Source organism: Apodemus sylvaticus, chromosome 22 (genome assembly GCF_947179515.1).
Source record: "Apodemus sylvaticus chromosome 22, mApoSyl1.1, whole genome shotgun sequence".
In the NCBI taxonomy this organism is placed as follows: domain Eukaryota; kingdom Metazoa; phylum Chordata; class Mammalia; order Rodentia; family Muridae; genus Apodemus; species Apodemus sylvaticus.
Genome location: NC_067493.1, coordinates 32,826,442 through 32,847,039, shown reverse-complemented (window position 1 = coordinate 32,847,039; position 20,598 = coordinate 32,826,442). Strand labels below are relative to the sequence as shown.

The following is a 20,598-nucleotide window of genomic DNA, read 5'->3' as shown; positions in this document are numbered from 1 at the left end:
AAAACGTCACACAGTGCCATAAATGTGTCTGCCATCCACAGCCACAGACACAGTGCTGCTTCAGGTCCTGGGCAGCAGGGCTGAGACAAACTTGAGAAGCCCTGCACCTTGCCGGTGAATAAATCATAAATACCACCCCTGAAACTTCTAAAAAAGACACATTTTGAATTCAAATGAATGTTTCCCAGGCAGTGCAGCCAGAATAAACACCTCTGTTGATGAAATAACAGGGGAAACCAAGTGCTTCAAGGAAAAAAGCAACACCAGGAAGATGAGGCAGGAATATGGCAAGTCCAAAGCAACATAGAAGACCCTGTCTCAGAAAACCAAAACTGGGCAGCGAAAGAGTCGAATGGGTCCAGAGAGTGCCGCAAAAGCTGAGGAACTAAATATGCAGAACAGGGTGTGGCAGCACACATCTGTAATCCCAGCATCCCTACAGCAAGATGGGACACAGAAACGAGGTAGGAGAAAACTCCAGGAATGCTGGGCTTAGCCTGTTATATGCAGGCCTAAATAACAATGACCCCCACCTAACACTGAGGTTTGAGGTTGTCTCCTAAACTCTATACTTGAACATGACTGTTCAGACACATACACATGCATGTGTACGTGTACACACACACACACACACACACACACACACACATATTCAGTAAAGTGTGATGCCATATGCTTGTAATCCTGGCATTAGAGTGGCAGGAAGAGCAAGAGTTTAAGGATAGACTGGGCTACATAGCAAGGGTAAGGCTACATGCTGAGACCCTGTATAATAAAAAAATAAACAAAATATCTGTTACTTTTAATCCCTAACTTTGATGATAGAAGGACAGACTTTCCAATCTGTATCTCTCAAACTGACTTATAGGTAGGCCATAGGGACCAGGTTAAATTCTGAATGTGCCTAACACAGATCTGTTACTGGTTTGGTGTTTTTGTTTTGTTTCCTTGAGATAGGGTCTTCCCTGGGCTAACCTGGAACTCTCCCACTCTCCTCCCTCAGCCTCCAAGTGCAGTGATGGCAAATGTGCAGCGCTGAGCCAAGCTTGGACAATCTCGGCAGCACTTGAGTGCATTTGTCTTCAGCGTGAAGAGGCCACACTCACGGGAAGGCTGTAATGAGAGCCTGCGCACCAACTGTGACTGTTCCCTGTGCTCTCCAGGGCTAAGGTCCTCGATATGAACACATCACTAACCAGCCAGGGAGCAGGGACAGAAGGGAGAACCCAAACGAAGCAAGCTTCCTCACAAACCATCAAAGGCTTGTTCACGGACCTTAAGTACTTTTAAAACTTTCACACAAGAAAAGCAGGGATTCATTATTATTGTTGATTAAAATATTATTCATTATTATTATTGTTGATTCAAAGCAGCAAAACTCTAAAGTTTTTCTAAGTTATGGTTAGAAGACAATGTTTGGAGCTTGTTTTTGTTTCCAGGGCTGGAGCTGCAACCTAGGGCGAGGCAGGGGCTCTACTGTGGAGCTGCCCTTCAGCCCTCAGGGATTCCAGGCTGGTGCTCTACCACTGAACCACACCCCCAAACTCCTCACTTGAGGGGCAAGGGTGTCTAAGGCAAGTGCTCTGCTGCGCAATGTCCTCAGCCCATACTGGTTATTTTCCAATGCTTGGTTAAAAATTACAAAGTCTCAGCTAGAGAGTCGGATGGCACGTGCCCCCAATCCCAGCACTCAGGAGGCAGAGAAAAAGGACCAAGAATTAAAGGTCATTTCTCAATTCCTTAGGAATTTGAGTTTCGATTGGGCTCTAGAGACTAAAGGAGGGAGGGAGGAAGGGAGGGAGGGAAAGGAGGGAGGGAGGAGAAAGAGGGTAAGTAGGGAGAGAGAAGGAGGGAAGGAAGGAGGAAGGAGGAAGAAACAAAGAAGAAAGGAAAGAAAGAAAGAAGATAGGGAGAAGAAGAAAGGGGGGAAACGAATGTTCTAAAGGCTGACCATGATTATATGAACAACTCTAGAACATTCTCTCCCCGTCTGAAACACAAACACGCACGCACACACCAGCGAGCAGAGTCAGTGAATGAGTATATTTGCCTTCACTTTAGCAGGGAGAGAGGGAGTGGGGCGGGAACATGAAGATGTTCTACTATGCCTAACTACATATTTAGGCTTCTCTTAATTTTTATTTATTAATAGGGAGGGGGCAATGGCAAAGCACAAGTGTTAAGGTCCACTATGGGTTCCTGTGGTTGAATTTAATTCGCTAGACTTATGTGGCAAATCCTGTTGCCTGCCCGACCATCCTCCTGGCCAGTGACTGCTAGTGCTCTCTCTCTCTCTCTCTCTCTCTCTCTCTCTCTCTCTCTCTCTCTCTCTCTCTCTCTCTCTTCAAGTGAGGCTCGCTCCTTCACTCTCAATATCGAGGTCATTATCTTTCACTGATTTTAACTTTGACAGACAGAAAACCATAGAGTGCATTGAGAAGTTGCTAACAGCTGAGTAGGATAAGAGCATGACTTGACATTGTTTTCCAAAGCAAAATGCAAACACCACCTCCAAATCACCATTATTTCTTAAATTCAAATTCAGGGCTAAGGAGAAGGCTCAGCGGGGAAAGGCAGTTGACATCCAAGTCTGATGCCTTGAATTCACTCCCCAGAATCCACAGTGAACGGAGAGAAACAGTCTCAGAAAGCTGTGCATGTGACCTCCACATGCACACTGTGGCTTATATGCACACGAATAATAGTGTATTAAATTATATAAATACCCAGTTCATTATTAAAACAAAAAACTAAACTAAAATGTCCACTTAAGTGTAAATACAAAGGCTCTGTATTTTTTCAGTGCCCCCAGAACCTCTAGAACAACGCCTGCCAACTAAAACACCTACTACGAATTTAGTAATGGGTTACGCAAACATAAATTACAAGGCCAGACATTTTAAAAGGGAAAAAAGGTGATTTATTGACGCGCTGGAGACACGGCAGGATAGAAGCACTATTTCAATTTTCCATACAGTCCTCAATGCTGCAGATGTGCTAATGCAAAAAGAATTTCAGAGTGAAATGGCTCTCAGCTCCCCGGTTCCTTCCATATCAATTCCTTTACTTAAAAAGGCTGGCTGGCATTCCCACACTTACATCCAAGACAATGAATACATGCTCAAGCACTTTTATCTGGCTATAAGTACAAATAGATTTGTTCAAGCAGAGGAGGGGAGAGAAAAGAGGGGGAAGAAAGGAGAGAAGGGAGAAGGAGGGAGGGAGAGAGGGAGGGAGGGAGGAAGGGAGGGAGGGAGAGGGGGGCGGGAAAGAGAGATTAGCTTTCAAAATCTTTCAGTAAAAAGAAAGTATGACTACAGCTCATGGTTCTCCAGCTGGAAAGAGCAAGCCCACATGCTCCGACCGTCACTGCCACTCTGACCTGCCCTGGTCCTGTTTTAACCTCCCCTCTGAGTCCTCAGAAGCATATTATTTACAGGATCCCTTTTCTTCTGCCTTCATGTCACTATGAGAAACTATATTTTCTTTCACAAGGCAAACACTTAGATCAGAAGCAACAAGCAAAGGAGAGATGGTTCCTTGGGCAAGAGTGCTTGCTGCTAAGCCTGACTCCCTTAGTCCCATCCCTGGGACCCACATGGTAGAAGGGGAGAACCGATTCCTGACCTCCACACAGGCCATGGTGCACATGCATGCATGAACATACACGGAGAAATTTTAAAGTTTAAAAAAAAAAGGTAAAATGCTGTTTGTGGGATGTTTATATACAAATTAAATAAGAGTAGTCTTGTCTTCAACTTTTAAATTCAAAGAAATAAAAAGCAGCGCCCTACTTCTGTCTAGGTCATAGGTACTGAACAGAGCTACCCACACGTTACACAGGAGAACTCATGTTTCATTGCTTAGCCAGTGGCTGATAGCCTCACAACTACCTATCTTGCAAGACACACACACACACACACACACACACACACACACACACACACACACACACACAAACTGGCTAACTGAGCTTCTCCCCAGGCACTTGAAAATAACCCATAAAGAAGTGTGTTTTAAAATACAAAAGGCATCTCTGTGCCACTACCTCAGGTGCACATACAAACGATATGTGCGGTATGGTTTCCAGATCTTTTGATTACATGAACACACCTGACCTCGGGGAAGCTGGCTTTGCCCAGCCCCATATTTCACATAAACCAAACAGCCAATAGACAGTAATGGCTCTCAGCTACTGATGACCTGGACCAAAGATGAAGAGACACTCCATCTTCCTCAGGAAACTGTCAAGGGTAGAAGGCTTGCAGCCGACCTTTCGCCCTGTCTTAATCACAGCCACCTATGATAACAGAGTAGGGTTTATTTTTATGCTCAGCTCCAGATGAAAATGATCAATCCTTCAATTCTGACTACTTTGTATCTGCACAATGAGCTATGTAAGTAAAGGCCCTGTAAGTTTTCATGAGTCCCCTGAGCCCTACATGGAATTAAATTCACCTAAGAATATGATCTGCAATAACACTATCAAAACGCTGAACACTTCATCGAGTCTGTCTAAATGTACAAATTAAATGAAATCCCAATAAAAATCCATTTAAATTTTCATTTAAAAAGTAGGAATTTTCAGAGCCAGGCACTGTGGTCACACAGACCTGTCATTTAAGCTACTTGAGGGCCTGAGGCAGGAGGACTGCAAGTTCAAAGTCAGTCTAGCTGCAGAGCTAGCCTTAGCCACTTGGTGAGAAGTAGCCAAGTGATGGTTACTTACCAAGGATGCTCGCACTCAACCCCAGAAGATGGGAAGAAAACAGACCTGAGGGCCAGAGGGGGCTGGAGAATTAGCTCAGTGGTAAAGCACTCAGCTAGTATCCTGTCCCCAGCACAAAAATAGAAAATAAACAAGGCTTTACAAAACAGAACTGGGAAGAAGACTACAAGCTGGATGGCAGAGATAGAGGACAAAATAGCAGGATCAACTCACCGGGGGCAGGTAGACTGGATGGCTGGTCACTAGTTACAGGAGGGACAAGGGGCTCTAATGGAAGAGGAGAAACTGAGGCCCTACAGGAGAATGCCCAGGCCTGCAATCACAGGTAGAAAGCAAAAGCCAGCATTATAGAAAGAGTCCAGAAGTTGACCTGGTAACATCTACACAGAGAAGAGTTCTAAAATAAGATCCAGAACAGCTGGGGCTGTGTAGCTCAGCTGGTGGGACACGGAGCCAGGAACCGTGATTACATAGACCTGTCATTTAAGCTACTTGAGAGCCTGAGGCAGGAGGGCTGCCTAAAGAAGCCCTTAGTTCTATTCCCTGAACCACAGAAACCAGTGAGGCAGTGTATGCCTGTTAATGCTAACACTCAGGATATGGAGGAAGAAGGAGCCTTCTTGGTTACAAAGTAAGTTCTAGGCCAGCCTTAGCTTAGTGAGACCTTGTCTCAAAAACAAATGAACAAAACTAGTAGGAATAGAAACAAATGTATATGGGAAAGAAAATGGGGGGGGGGGGCCCAACATAGAATGGGAATCCGCACTCACCGAAAAATAATTCAGTTCCACGTGACAGATAGCACAATAAGCAAGGGACATGCCTTGGCCTAGGAGATGTCCTTAAGGCAAACTCTCAAGAGATTTCAGACTGGAACCATCAAGGTCCCTACTCATGGGTAAGGCATGGCAACAAATGGCCCAACAGGAAATGAGCAAAAGTGTTGGAGAAGACAGGACAGTGTGAACAGGCCACTCACAGCAGAAGGCAGTGTACCAGTCAAAAGAAAGAAGGAAATATGAAGTACACAAGGTTCCTGTTCACACTCGTCTAGCAAGCACAGCTCATTAATGGAGAGAACCAGTGAGGTACTGTTAGATGAAAAGGTTTTTAGAGCAGAAATGTTCATGCTCTGTACCTTAGGAACACAATGCTCCCACAGTGTAACATGGAAGATGGTGAGGGAAGAAGTGGCCCCACCAGCACCAAAGCTGGGTCTCCTTGCAATAGCTGAGCTATCAGGCCAGAGGCACTATCCACGCACGCTTGCCAACAGACCTCTTTACAGCGCCCTACAAGCAGTCAGCACAAGACTATAGTAGGGTTCCAAAGAGACTGATGGACTGACCGATCAGATGTGAAACAGGCAGCAACAGATGTGCAGAGAACGCCATAAGCAGCAGTTCCAGCTCTCCCCTCAATGCCCGGGGAAGTTCATGTGCTTGGAAGCAGGCAGCAGAGGGCGGTGGCATAGGGCCAGGCAGCAGGAGGAGGCTCTGGAGATCCATCCCACAAGGCAGCTGGCTCTGTGCACCCGGAAGGTGGCTGTGGGCTGCAAGGCTGTGGAAGCACTCCCGAGGGACCCACGCTGGCACAGACCTAGGAAGGCTTGCCTAGCTGTGCAGTCTCCCGCCAGCTTTGCCGATTTGAGTAGGACACACAAAGCAAGTTAATGTCTTTTCTAGGTCTCCATTTTTCTCTTCCTGATTCAAACACTGCACCTACTGCAGAGACACATACTTAAGAGTGGATGGAGACGGGCATACTGGTGCACACCAGTAATCCCAGCACTGGGAGATGAAGGCAGGTTAACAATTCAAGGTCATCCTTGACTAGTGAGTTTGAGGCCAGCCTGGGCTACATGATAGATAGCCATTAATAAATGTCAACCAGTTATAAGCTGTCCCTCTCATATCCCTCAAGTTACCCAGAACCAGAAAGTAAACTCTTCCTGGTGAACTCAGGGTTCTCACATAACAGGATCTACACAGACCGCCTAATACATGCAAATTCTGGAAAAGACAAAGCCTAAAGAGAGTTTGCCATGAATGTTTCGGGAAAGACAGACAAGGCTAGAGAGAACTGCAGAAGAAACAAGCAGCAGAAGCTGGTGTGGTTCTCAGTAGCCTCTGAGCAGCTGGGGGAGGTAAAATGTCGCAGAAAAATCACCTGATCGTTTAAAAACTGTCAAATGAAAGGTGAAAACTAAGTCAGCAGCAGCAGCAGCAGCAGCAGCAGCAGCATGGACTCCCAAGCGTTCTGACTCCCATCTAAGGACTCCTTCAGGAACGCCAGCTAGATCATGGCAACTAACCCACCACGCTACGAGTTAAATTGCTCTCGTCTGTCAATCAGGCCTGAATCCACTTTTGTGCGACTCAGGTTTGAAAGTTAAGATCAAAAGCCAATATTGGTCATTAGTAATCCATGATGATCCAAATATATCCTACCACCTCACATACCTAGTTATGTGTGAGGGTTGGGGATTTAGCTCAGTGGTAGAGAGCTTGCCTAACAATCGCAAAGCCCTGGGTTCAGTCCTCAGCTATGGGAAAAAAAGGAACCAAAAATCCTAGTTACTTGGAATGCTGAGGCACGGGGATTGTAGACTCAAGGCTAGCCTGAGCTATATTCCAAGACCTTTATTCTTGTATTCTTGCCAAGATCCTTGCCAGAATACAAGTTTAAAAAAAGAGATAGATGTAAGCCGGCAGTGGTGGTGCACACCTGTAATCCCAGCACTCTGGGAGGCAGAAGCAGGCGGATTTCTGAGTTCGAGGCCAGCCTGGTCTACAAAGAGAGTTCCAGGACAGTCAGGGCTACACAGAGAAACCCTGTCTCGAAAAAACCAAAAAATTCAACACCCCCCCCCAAAAAAAGAGAGAGATGTACCTCAAAGATAGAATACTTACTTAGAATTCTCCAGCAAGGGACTGGGTATGTGATTTATAAGTACAGCACTTGCCAGAATCCTCCAGTGAGGGGTTGGGGCTGAGATTTAGTGGTAGAGTGTGCCTAACATCCAGAAAGCCCTGTTTCATCTCTAAAATAAATAAAACAGAATCTACTCCTGAACTCAATGTCTTCTCTCAAAGCAATGCTCATCACAAGCACACAGCTTCCATGACTTTGCCATGCTATTCTGGAAGCAGTTCAACCTAGGGCCATGAGTCCCCTTTCTCCATGGGAATATGGAGGCTCATGGAGGTCACCATTAAAACTCTAGCCCACGTAAATCTCTTTACAATCCATTCCTTTTCACAGCTGTTAAATGCTCAGATAATTTGTCCATGGTGCTTAAAATAGCTCTCTGGAAATGCCAGACACACAGAGGAAGCGACACACAGCTCAGGGGAGAGACTGTCGGTCCTGAAGACTCTTCAGAGGCCTGGGTCTCGCCTGCTGTTCCCATAAAGTGTATATGGTACAGTGGGGTCACGGGCGGTCCTGCTGGCTCTAAACAGGTACAACAGAGACGCTGGGAGATTAAGCTCTTCAAGCATCACATATGGATTCCTCCAATGCCAGCAGCCGGGGAGTTCAGAAGCAGCCCCCGATCTTCTGAAGGAAGCATCTAATGTCTTTCTGCTCAATTAAGCCTTTACTTAAATTTGAAGACACCACTAACAAATGACCCACCCAAATGACTGCACCAACACAGTCTCAGCGTCTCTGCAGTAGTTATGGGTTTGTGTTTGAGGGTAGGGATGCTACAAAGGATGTGGTCAATCTTTGACTTTAAAATAATCTCAGTTCCTCAAGTGTCCTCACCCACCCACCCGTGAGCACACACTACTGTATAATCCTGGGGTTTTTGTTTTGCTAGGCAGGTACTTTACTACTATGTAATATCCCCAGTCCAGCTGATTCCTGAAACAGATTCTCACCAAGTTTCCCAGGCTAGCTTTGAAGTACTAATTCTCTTGCCTCAACATTCGCAGTGCCTGGGAGGACAGGCAGGGCTGTTTCAGTGTGTCTGCCACCTGAGGTTACCATGTGCACCTTTTGTTTAGTTGGCCATTATCTGCCTGCTCCTGCTGATAGCTGGAAGCTTCTTTATACCTGCTGATCCCTAGAAAGAACTCAGAGCTACTTTTGGAGGAGACGGGGGACTAAAAGTATTTGTTGAGTACTTAGTACATGTTTCACATATGCTAAAGCGCTTCCTCCTCTAGCACCTGGGTATCAAAGACAGAGGACCCCTGGTCCAAACATGTGAAGACTCAAATCCTCCAACATGCTCCAGACAGTGTGGATTTGGAGATCTGTGGATTTTCGATTAAGGATGTGCAACTGATAAGGGTCTATAGAAATATTTCCTGACCCACTCCCACCCCATGGATACTGAGTGAGAACCGCTCGTTAGGTTATAGGGAAGAACAAGATATCTGAAACCATGAGGAATCTTGTTCAGGTCAGAAGCCCCTGGACATGTGCAACAGCTGGTCTGGGAATAGACATTTCTCTTCCCTAGAACCAGGCAGAGAATAGAACTGCACATGAAAGGCTCCAGCAGCAGAGGCCACCATGTACGGGAGGGACATCCTGTACTAATCGTGCTCACCCATGCTTGCACACAACCCAGTGGGCCCCTGTTCTTCAGGACTGCTTCGAGTCCTCCCAAGCCTCCTATAGACTCTTTCTAGAACATACTAGAATACTGTGGCTTGAGCTGCACTCGGTCCTTGGAGTAACTTTTTCTCTGGGGTCTCCTCAGATCTAAGAAAACTACTTAAGTTTTTTTTTTTCTGCTAGTTGAACATGTTTAACTGCTAACAGTTAAAAGCTTCTATTTAATTTTTAAGCTTTGTCTAGTTAAAATCGTATTGTATTGCAACTTTATGGTGGATGATTCTAGAATGATTAAACACACAGGATGATTACTCAGGCTTTATGCTTCTGCCAGATACTAGAGTGACCTCTTCACAATGAAGTAAAACTGTGGTCCATTTCTCCTCCTCTTCTGAGGAGAAAACATTGAATAAGTTGCTTGCAGATTTCACACAGCCCAACAAAGAGAAAAAAATATCATCATCATCATCATCATCATCATCATCATCATCATCATCATCCTCTGGGTCACTTGGTGACTCCCTGCCTCAGAGAAGTTGGTACAGTGCTTGCTACATCAGCATGAAGACTAAAGTTCAAATCCTAAGCACCCATGTAAAGCTCCAGGCACATTGACAATCTCAGTGTTATCACAATGCCAAGAGCCCGAAATGGGGGGAGCTACAGACTCTCTACAGTGGCTTAGACAGGTCCCCAAATCCCCACAGTGGTTCTTGCTGTGGCAAGGGTGCCCATGTCCCCAGCATGTGACTAGTTTAGAGCACCTCTAGGCATCCATGTCCTTGCTGAGAGGCCCATGTCTGGCAAGACATTGCTGGCCTAACCTGCTCCCCTGAAAACCACAGCCGGTGACATCAGGGACCCACATCTGTGGGTTTCCAGTGCAGTTGACTGAGTATGTTCAATGTAGAACAGAAAAACCCAGCTGCCATGCTTGCTTGACTGAGTCTGGAGGTGTTGGACTTAAAGGAGGGCTGACACAAAAGTAAAGTGCTGGGACATGCCCTTAATCCCAAGAGCGGTGGGCAGCTCTGAGTTCAAGGCCAGCCTGGTCTACAAAGTGAGCTCCAGGACAGCCAGGGCTACACAGAGAAACCTTGTCAGGGAAGTGGGGATGAAACCTGACAGGCAAGTTCAAATTACAGCAGCCTTCCAGGTCTGGCAATGAGATGAAGGCAAGAGAAGTACTGAGTGGCCAATAGAGCACACACATACAAGACCATGTTTGTGCTCTCTCTCTCTCTCTCTCTCTCTCTCTCTTTCTCTCTCTCTCTCTCACACACACACACACACATATACACAATCAACATGCTGCTTGAAAGTTCAAGGCCACACCTGCCTTCCTGAACCCCACCTGGTAATGGCAAGGTCACCCCTACCTGAGCACCATGCCTCTCTCAGACCCCCTACAGGCCACAGTGCCCCACAAGGCTCCAGCCAGCTGGCTGCATAGGAACAAGATGTGCCCAACTGGAGTGGCTACTTTATTTTAAGTGACTCTCTTTTTCCAGGCTGAGTCACTTCTGCGTGGCTATAAAAGGCAGCAGAGCAGTGACTAAATGCACTTGGGTCCCGGCCACAGTTAAGTATTACTACCCTCTACTCCTTCCTTCTCAACTGCTTAACGCTGGGGTCTTACTCTACTCCAGGCTGGCCTTAAACTCAGAGCAACCCTGCCTCGTCCTATTCTAATTCCTCATCTCTGTAAAAGGTCGAAAGGTAAAGGATGTGGGGGCCCATCGCTTCATCCATAACTTTGAAAACACTTCCACCCCATAGACAAAAAGCAGGACTCTCCCCACAGACCATCTGCTAGAGCACAGAAGTTATCAACAAATCTAACCTCCTTCTAACATAGTCAAGAATTCCTTCCACATCCTAGAAGAGACTGTCCCAAACATTTTAAAAATGTTGCGCAAGTATGGAGGTATTTACCTGCAATCTTAGAACTCAGGAAGTGGAAGTTGAAAAATCAGGAGTTCGAGGACAGCCTTGGTTACATTCTTAGTTCAAGACCAACTGGGCTAGGTAAGACCCTGTCAAAGGCTAAAGGGCAGGCCAGGGAGATAACTTGGGTAGAGTACTTGGGGCCATGCACTCATCCCAGATCACCACTCCTGCGCCTCATAACCAACCAGGTGCTTATAATGCTAGCACTCAGAGAACTGGAGGCAGGAGGCCCAGAAGTTCATATTTGAAGTAAGTTTGAAGCCAGCTTGACTACATGAGAACTTGTGGAGGAAGGGAGGAAGGCGAAGTCGGAGGTGGGAATGAGGGACCATAAATCAGAGAAGAGTCGAGGCCTAAGGTGGCACAGGGAAGTTAAGATTCTGACCCCTGGAAAACAATAGCCAATTAGCAAATGCTATGTTATATTAGGCACAGAGAATATTCCCTGTCACGAAACAGTATGCCAAATCAGACAGCAGAGCTATGGGGACTGAGGTTACTCTACTGGACTCACCAGCCCTGGTGGAGGCAGTAAAGATGGATGAGTGGCCATCTCCTGGCTTAGCTGCGCATCCCAGTAGTCAGGGCCAGGGTTGAACTCTTCTCCCAAATACAGGAGCCAAAGAAGGCCATATGTAAGCAATACCATGGAACTATAAGCACTTGGCATCCTTAGGAAGCATGTTCCAGTGAGTAAGAAATACCAACATAAAAATGTATTGGGAGAGTGGGAGTTGGCTCAAAAACATGAAGATCTGAGTTTGGATCCCCAGAACCTGCATCGAGCTGGATATGGCCACACACATCCCTAATCCCATGGGGATATAGGAGGCAGAGACACAAGAACTCCTAGAAGGTTACAGGACAGCTACCCTCTTGACGGCAGCATAGAACAAAAGGCCCCTGTCTCAAACAAGGTGGAAGATGAGAATCTCCAACACTGAGGCTGTCCACACTCACGCTATGATCACTCACTCACACACACACACACACACACACACACACCTCACTTCTCCCCTTCTTTTTTATACTAAAATAGAAAAAAAGCCCACATTGGAGTGAGAAAAGACAATTAAGGAGTGGCTTGCAGGGCGGCCCGGCTTTTTTCTTAGTTGTCCCATCAAACATGGCTGATGTAGTGCAAAGCTCATCGAAACACCAGAGTGCCCAGGCTCCTTCTAGAAGCACACCAGGTACTGAAGACACGGATCTGGTCTTAGAAATCACATTCAACCAACAAAGACCTGAGTCACAAGACAATCAGAGGCATGGCTTCTCGGAGCATGTATGAAGCTGTGGGTTCCATCTCAAAACCAAGCAGACAAATAAGCCAGGGAGGGAAGGAGGAAGGGAGGGAGGAAGAGGAGGGGGTCGCAGCTCTAACAAGACTCAAAAAAGCAGAAGTATTTACCTACATGGACGCTTACTAGCCATCTGTGACTCATACATAGAATACTGTCACAGGGATTTATTTGTGTGTGATGCAAAGAAAGACTTCAGCAGAAGATGCCAGTTATGGGATCCAGCACTCAGCTTGCCACACGGCCATGGGCCACTGCTAGGTGGGAGAGATAAGAAGATCTAAAGAACAGGGTTAGAATTTCCTCCTAGGACCCAACTATCTGACACATGGAAGGTGTTCCATAAATACCTGCAAAAAGATTAACTATCAGTTCAAACTACCCTGGGGAGTACTTTAAACTGATAGCTATTAAATTAGGATTTTTATTTATTTATTTATTTATTTATTTATTTATTTATTTATTTATTTATTTATTTCCTTCTTTCTTTCAGCTCTCCACTGCTGAACCTTATGTCCCCAGCCATATTTTTACTATTTTAAGACGGGGTCTCACCAAGTTGCTTAGCTAGTCTTGAACTCACTCTTTACACCAGGCTGGCATGGAAACAAATCCTCAGCTTTCTTTAATAGAAGGATGGCAAGTATGTGTCAAAGACTGGGCTTTCAAATTAATAAAGGCACACCATGGATAGCAGATACCAGGTATGCAAGTAGCCTTTCACAACACATACAAACACACTCCTATTATATACATGTGTGTACATATCCAGATCTACCCAGAAGTTCTGTAAGCAGTATCTTGATGTTACCATTTTTTATGGGACAGATAATGATATTAGATATCTTTACTCAGAAATGTATGTAGTCATCAAGTCACCTGAAGCAAATAACAACGGAAAGCACTAGGCCCTCAAGACACCCATCATCTGGGACTAGAGAAATGGCTCAGTAATTAAGAGCACTTGTTGCTCTTGCAGAGGCCGGGGGTTCAGCTCTTAGCACCCCCGTGGTGAGTTTTAACTACCTGTACCTTTAGTTCCAGGGTATCCAGAGCTCATTTCTGGCCTCTTCAGGTACCAGACACACATGTGGTATATAGAAATCCATGAAGGCAAAATACTCATACATAGGATAAATTTTGAAGGTAGAAATTTACGAATAAAAACTGTTTCTTTGAGATAATACCAGGTCTACTCCAAGAGCAGCTAATAATTCTACATGGAGGGTGAGGTATGGAGCTAAGATGGCTGAAGGACTGACTTGCAGGGCATGAATTCCTGGGTTGGATCCCCAGTATCACGGAAATCAAGTGTGGTACTGTATGAAATTCAGTATTCTCAGCCACGTTGTGAGGTTTGGGCCAGCCTGGGTTCCATGAGATCCTGCTGCTATATTATGTAGATAATTTTTTTTTTAATCCATACGAAATGAAGCTTTTTAAAGTAAATTTGTACTTACAAAGTAACTGCAATCTACTTCACATTAACCACAACTTTTAGATTAAAATAATATAAACAATACTGCTAAATGTCTATGAATTTATTGATGTAGTAGTGTCACAAAACTATAATTTTAAAAGTTGAGCGACTGGGTGGTTTGACTACAGGAAATGAGCACTGTCACCAAGATAACTAGATGCAACCTTAAGCAAAGCTGGTGGTCCAGTCCCGCGCTGGCCCAAGCCCTCCACTCACCTGGGACTCCCTCCACACATGGCTACAGCTCCTTCCTCCACACTGGTAGACTGGTTCCCATGCCATTGTAGACTCCTATCTTTCCCCTTTGAGCATCCCAGGGCACTAACTGAGCCCCCATCTCCACTTACATCTAAACTCTGGCCTTAAAATGCTTTAAAGATGTCTAATAAAAGATATACTTAAGTTAGTTGTGGTGATGTACTCAGGAGACTGACTGTGGGTCTGAGAGCTAACCTAGGCTATATAGGGAGCCCCTATCTCAAAAGATAACAGGAAACAAGAACTAGAAAGATTTAGGTGATGGGGAGGCATCTCAGGCAGCAGAGCACTTGCCCAGCATGCAAGGCTTCCTAGATCCCATCCCCAACATCACACAAACGTAGGGTGGGGTACACACCTGTAATCCCTACACTGGAAAAGTGGAGGAAGGATAAACTGCACAAGAAGAAGAAAGCCAGTGGAGCTCCAACATTAATCTGTTTCCTCGTTACAGAATGGACCAGACAGCCCAAGCTCCTGCTGTCATACCTTCCCCACCACAGTGGGCTGTTCCCTCACACTGTGAGCCGAGGTAACCCTCTTCTCTTAAGCTACTTGTTAGGCATTTTTGTCATGGAAATGAAAAAAGTCACTAATATGACTCCCAACAAACTCTTAAAAGAGAAGCCAGACTCTAGAAAGGGTGCACACACCTACTACCCCTAACCACTTGAGTCACGAAATGCAGAGGCCATAACAGAGGAAAGAAGGTTCTACCAGAAATGTTGGTGCAATGCATCTTTGCACACACTGCCGCCTAACATCACGGAGGCTGGTCTGGCGAGAAGCCCACTGGCCCACAGCAGCCCTGAAAGACTTCAGTTACCATCATCCTGATGCCTCAGAGATGTACAGAGCGTGAGCCTGACTGCCTGTGCCCAGCCTATGCAGGGTCTGTGCTTGGTATCAGCGGATGCCTTACTGATTTTAACAACTTGTCCACTGCCACACCCCATGGCTTGGGTGAGGCACACCCTCTGCCAGGGTGGAGCTGGAGGCACCCAAACAAAGAAACGGGCATTTCACCACGCAAGTTTTCTGGGGAACTAGGAAACGTCTCAGTAAATGTTCGAAATTTCCCCAGGGGACATAAGATCCCTTTGATGACTGTGACACAGTCCCAGCTCACCTCTGGAGTGTTCTTCTTGAATTCTCGGCTCTGCTCAATGAGCCGCTTTCTGGACTGTTCACTCTCATCTTGCCTGTTTGCCAATACTGTTGCGGTGGCATCAAGTTCTCTCTGTTGGGAGATCCAGAAAGGAAAAGCAAGATTATAATTTGCAGTTTCTATCAGGAGGGACCATGTGTATACTGAACAAAGAGGAGAGCCCCTGGGAATCAATTAATAAGCAGAAAGGACAGTGTTAAGGATCATAAGTATAATACATCTACCCAATACCAGTTCCATAGACACTAGATGGAGAAAACCAAACTTGCTCAGCATGGCACTGCACAAAGGATTCCTCCCTATGGCAACACACATAGAAATAGTCTCCCTCTCAACCACAGTCGGGTCAATGTCCCCCATATCTCTCTAGGCCATTCTCCTGAGGTCTGGTCCATTTGTCTAACATGGTATTTCCTCGAGTGGGATTCTACAAGTCTATAGTATGAACCTGAGGCTTGAGGTAACAACGCCTGGTTTGCTTCCACTCAACAAATATTTCTTGAAAACTTGCACTAGATCAGGCATCCCAGTTGCAATCATTAACCTATTAGTTTGCAAGAGGGACCTTTAAAAAGCAAATCCCAAGAATAATTATTTCCATTATCCTGTAAGCTTTTCAGAGACAAGGTTCACCAAACATCCCAAATGCCCTAGAGTCTGAGAACCCCTAAGGGTAGGTTCCCAGAAGACTGCCCAGGTCTGAGGGCTGTGTTCTGAACAGCAATCAGTCTCACACAGTGTCAGAGAGCCCGTGCCCCTGCCCTGAAGACTCAGGGAGAATCTGCCAAGAGGAGCTGCCCTGAGCAGCCCACAGCAGATGGGCCCAGGACGGAGCTCCAGGCTCCCAGCAGGTACACGGGCCATGTGGCTGTTCACCGAATGGTCTGCTGTCTCATATGCTAAGTCAAGTAAATTCAGTTACTGAACACACGGAGCAGAATATTCTGTGTGGCATTAGTGACTGTTATAAGTGACTCCTCCATTCACAGCAGGTCCCATCATCTGATGTTTCTGAGAGAACTAAAAGGCCAAGAAGGCCACCAGAATCTACCTACCTTCTAAGACAATTCATGACTCTGCCCCCATCCCCAGAGACAGGGTCTCATGTGCCCCCACCTGGTCTTAGACTAATTAGAAAGCTGAAGATGACCTTGAATTCCCAATCTTACTGTTTCTGCCTTCTTCCCAGTTGTTAGGATTATAGTCATGTATTAAACAATGCTAGAGTCAAAACCCAGGACTTCATGCTTACTGTGCAAGTAAGTACTCTAGCAACAGAGCCACATCCCTAATGCGCAGAAAATCTACAAGTCTTCAAAGGAGATGTGCAATGCATGTCCCCAGAGCTGGGGACACCGACATAACAGCATGGAAGGAAGCATGGAAGGAAACTAACTGGTGGCAGAACAGGGTGTCCGTCCCTTAGAAGACATTCCCCACTATCACCTGAGTGAGGCTGGGGTGGGAAGTGAAAGCCAACCTGCCTTGTAGAACTTTCCAGAAGGATGTGAAGTAAGGGGACAGTCCCCCCTGCTGAGGATAACCTTTAATTCTGGTCCTCCTGCCTCCTCTTCTTTAGAGCTGGAAGCACATGCACATGTCACCACTCTATGTGGTGCTGAGAAGAAATGCCAGGGCTCCCTGCATACTGGGCGCTGTACGCACTGAGCAACATCCCCAGCCTCCTGCTTCCTTTTTAGTGGAAACAACCCAGCAGGCCAGAAAGCCATCCTGGGTGATGCTTCCCTGGTACCATGATGGTGTGGCTTGTGGCCAGACAAGATGACAGAGAGCTGGAACAACCAACCAGCACGCTGTCAACTTAGAAATCTAAAGACAGTTTAAATGTGGAGAGGGGAACTGTGAGGTGGGGAGAGGCCTCATGCTGCACTCTTCCCTTTAGTATTTCTGGCATTCAAACAAATCCTGGGTGAGCAAATCCAAAGCAATACTGTGGGCTAGCATTCAAGAACAGATGTCAAAGCTACTGCAGAAAAGAGGGAAACACTGGGCGTTTTGATAGACCACATTTGAAAGTCATCCCAGAGAAGAGGAGGCAGGGGAAAAAGAGCAACCACCACCAACGTGGGGAAGTGGGATGGAGAGAGAGGCAAGCAAGCAGCCGCAGATAACGCAGAAGGCTTGCAAAAATATAAACAATCTGGCAAGAAGGAGGACTTAGATGGCTATATTTAAGTAGCAGAAGAAGTTATAACGGGAGACTTGGAGAAGGGAGGAAAAAAGCCAATATTGAAATATGACAGGAACGGGAAAAGTTGATATTTCCTTCCAGGCACAGGCGCATGGCGCATACACACACACACACACACACACACACACAACTTGGAGAAATAGAAAACCGGTGCTGGCTGCTTTTTCAGCAGGGATCCTGCCGCTTGCCGTGAAGAAGTCTAGGTCTCCAGCTACAGCACAAGCAGTATATCCTGGCTTCTGTAACTGAGTGGGGTGCTCAGGGTTGTGGGAACTTGAGGAGGTCTAGCCTTCCCAGTTAGTGAGTACATTTTGAGGGACTGAGTAAGAGCACAGGGTTGCTGGGCATGGTGGTATAGTCCTGTAATCCCAGCACTCAGTAGGTGGAAGCAGGAAGATCAGAGGTTCAAGGCCAATTTCAGCTTCATATCAAGTCTGAGACCAGCCTGGCACCAAAATAAGTAAGTAAGTAAGTAAGTAAGTAAGTAAGGTTAGAAAGAAAGCTCAATGGGAAAAGCAGCTGACTTGTGAGCACAAGGACCTGAGTTAGATCTCAACACCCACGGAAAAAGCTATGTGTTAGAAAGGAAATAGAGGGTCCCTGGAGCTTACTGGCCATCCTGCTACAAAACAGCTCCCACTGCAATGAGAAACTGTCTCAAAAAAGAAGAAGATGGATGGCACCTAAGGAGTGACAGCAGAGGTTGTCAGACTCTGTTTCCTAACCCCAGCTTTATCCCTCCGACTCTGAGGTCTCTCTCCAGACTGATGGGTCAGACGACTTGAGTGGAACAGGTGGCCTGGTGACCAGAAACCTACCTCCAACAATGCACTGCAAAGCCAGCGCAGCTGGGGCTACTTGCCGCTGGCAGTCAGAGACTCTATGGGGTTCCACCTCACTCCTTTACCCAACCTTGCAGACATATGTGAACCAACACGAGGAGCCAACAGGGGTCTCCAAATTTAATACTGTGCTACTTCCTGCCACCACGGAAACAGACTAACACAGTAAGTAGACTGAGCCATCATCCAGTGTGTGGAGGGAGCTTCCACTGCTGCGTTAGGACCGCTCACTTTTGGGAGGCTCAAAGACTTAGACTAAAAAATTTAAACCACCAGTGTATGTGTGTTCATTCACATATGGAGTCAGTGATTGATGGCAGGAATTTTTCTCAGTCACTCCCCCCTCGCTTTTTGAGCCAGGGTCCCTCACTGAACCTGTAGCTCATAGATTCAGTGAGACTGGGTAGCTAATGAGCCCCAGGAATCCATCCACTGGTGTCCACCGCCCAGAGTGGGGACTGCAGACCTGCACTGCCAGACCTAGCTGTTAACATGGGTGCTGAAGCTCCAAATCCAAGTCCTCGTACCTAGTTTAGCATCCATCAGGTGCTTGCAACTAGAACATCTCCCCAGCCCCAGCAGACCTTTTAGAAGGAGAATAAGGCCTGCATTCTCAAGCTCCAGAAACAAGACGGAGGGAGTAGACGGCTATAAAACTCAAGGCCAATACTGTTTTATTATCTACTGAGCCTGTCTATTCTCAAAGTGTCAAAGACAATGACGTACTAATAAGAGAATCTAATGTGTTGAGAGGAAGAGGAGATGAGGGACCAAAATACAGAATCATCAGCCCATGAGTCACAGGTCACATGGAAACAGGGGCACAGAGAGTCCCCACATCTGAAAGGCATTAAGATGCAAAAAAGGGAAAAACTAGAACCAATGTACTGCCTGTGAACAGCACTATTTGGCATAGGCACCAATGGATGATTCTAGGGTGGGTTTTTAAAAAAGAGGAAAAAATGTTTACATGGAACCAAAAATGCTTTGTGGAACGGGACAGTACCTAGACATACCTAGTCAAAATCAGCAAATCATCAAACAGGACGTACACTTCACACTCTCTCCACATGCTAGCCAGACTCTAATGATTTCCAGAAAGAAACGAAAGAAACTTTGCTCTCAGGAGCCAGTGAAGAAGGAACTTACTCTGAGGTGTGTACTCTGCCTGTTTCTTGTAAAAATGGGAATGTACTAATTTTAAAAATCCTGCCATCCAGGTTTAATAGCACAAGCCTTTAGTTCTAGCTAGTTGGCAGGTTGAGGGAAGAGGATCATTTCGGTTTAGGAGCTCAAGGCCAGCTTCAGCAACAAATCAAAACTCATCTCTGGGGGTGTGGTCTTTCAATAGAACACTTACCTAGAATCCCAGAATGAAGGGCTGGGGTTATGGCTCAGTGGTAGAGCCCCTGCCTAGAATCCCCCAGGGAAGGGCTGGGGGCATGGCTCAGTGGTAGAGCCCTGCCTAGAATCCCCCAAGGAGGGGCTGGGGCGTGGCTCAGTGGTAGAGCCCCTGCCTAGAATCCCCCAGTGAAGGGCTCAGTGGTAAAATATCTGCTAGAATCTCCAGTGAGGGCCTGGTGCTCAGTGGCATAGTATGTGCCTAGCTTGTATGAGTTCCGTTCCTAGCAAAAAAGAGAAAGGAGATGAGACAGCCATCTTTTGCCAAACAGCTTCACCTTTTAAAACGTACTCACTGGCCAGAGGTGGGAAAGGGGAGAAGTGAAGGAGGCTGCCCTGGCAGCTCTAGCCATTCACAAAATACACCCAGCCCAGCCAGAAACTCCTTGTCCTATGTTGACCCTAGGTCCCAGGCTGACAGGGCTAGCAATATACACATGAAATCATAACCTGGCACATCTAACAAGGTAGAAAGTGCTTAGAAACGTCAGTAAGAAACATCTGAGCAATACAGCACCTCATACAGAAACTGTTTCCTTTTTCACAGAGGTCCCTCCCTGGATGACTGGGTGACAGGGTCCAGGGTGGAACTGGCTTTTGAAGCACATGGCCCCTGAACAGCATGCAGCTTATGTGGCCCCTCTTGGTGCTCTGTATGCCAAGCCACAAAGGGAAGCTATGAGTG

At 46.3% G+C, this 20,598-nt stretch overlaps 1 protein-coding gene across 6 annotated transcripts in view; it reads right to left on the bottom strand.

The window, feature by feature from the left end:
• Cux1 (cut like homeobox 1) overlaps positions 1–20,598 on the bottom strand; it is a 317,075-nt gene that overhangs the window by 218,396 nt on the left and 78,081 nt on the right. For all 6 annotated transcript variants that reach the window (XM_052168212.1, XM_052168215.1, XM_052168213.1 and 3 more), the window contains exon 2: positions 15,420–15,530. In XM_052168212.1, the coding sequence (XP_052024172.1) occupies positions 15,420–15,530 (111 nt within the window). The remainder of the gene's footprint in view (positions 1–15,419; positions 15,531–20,598) is intronic.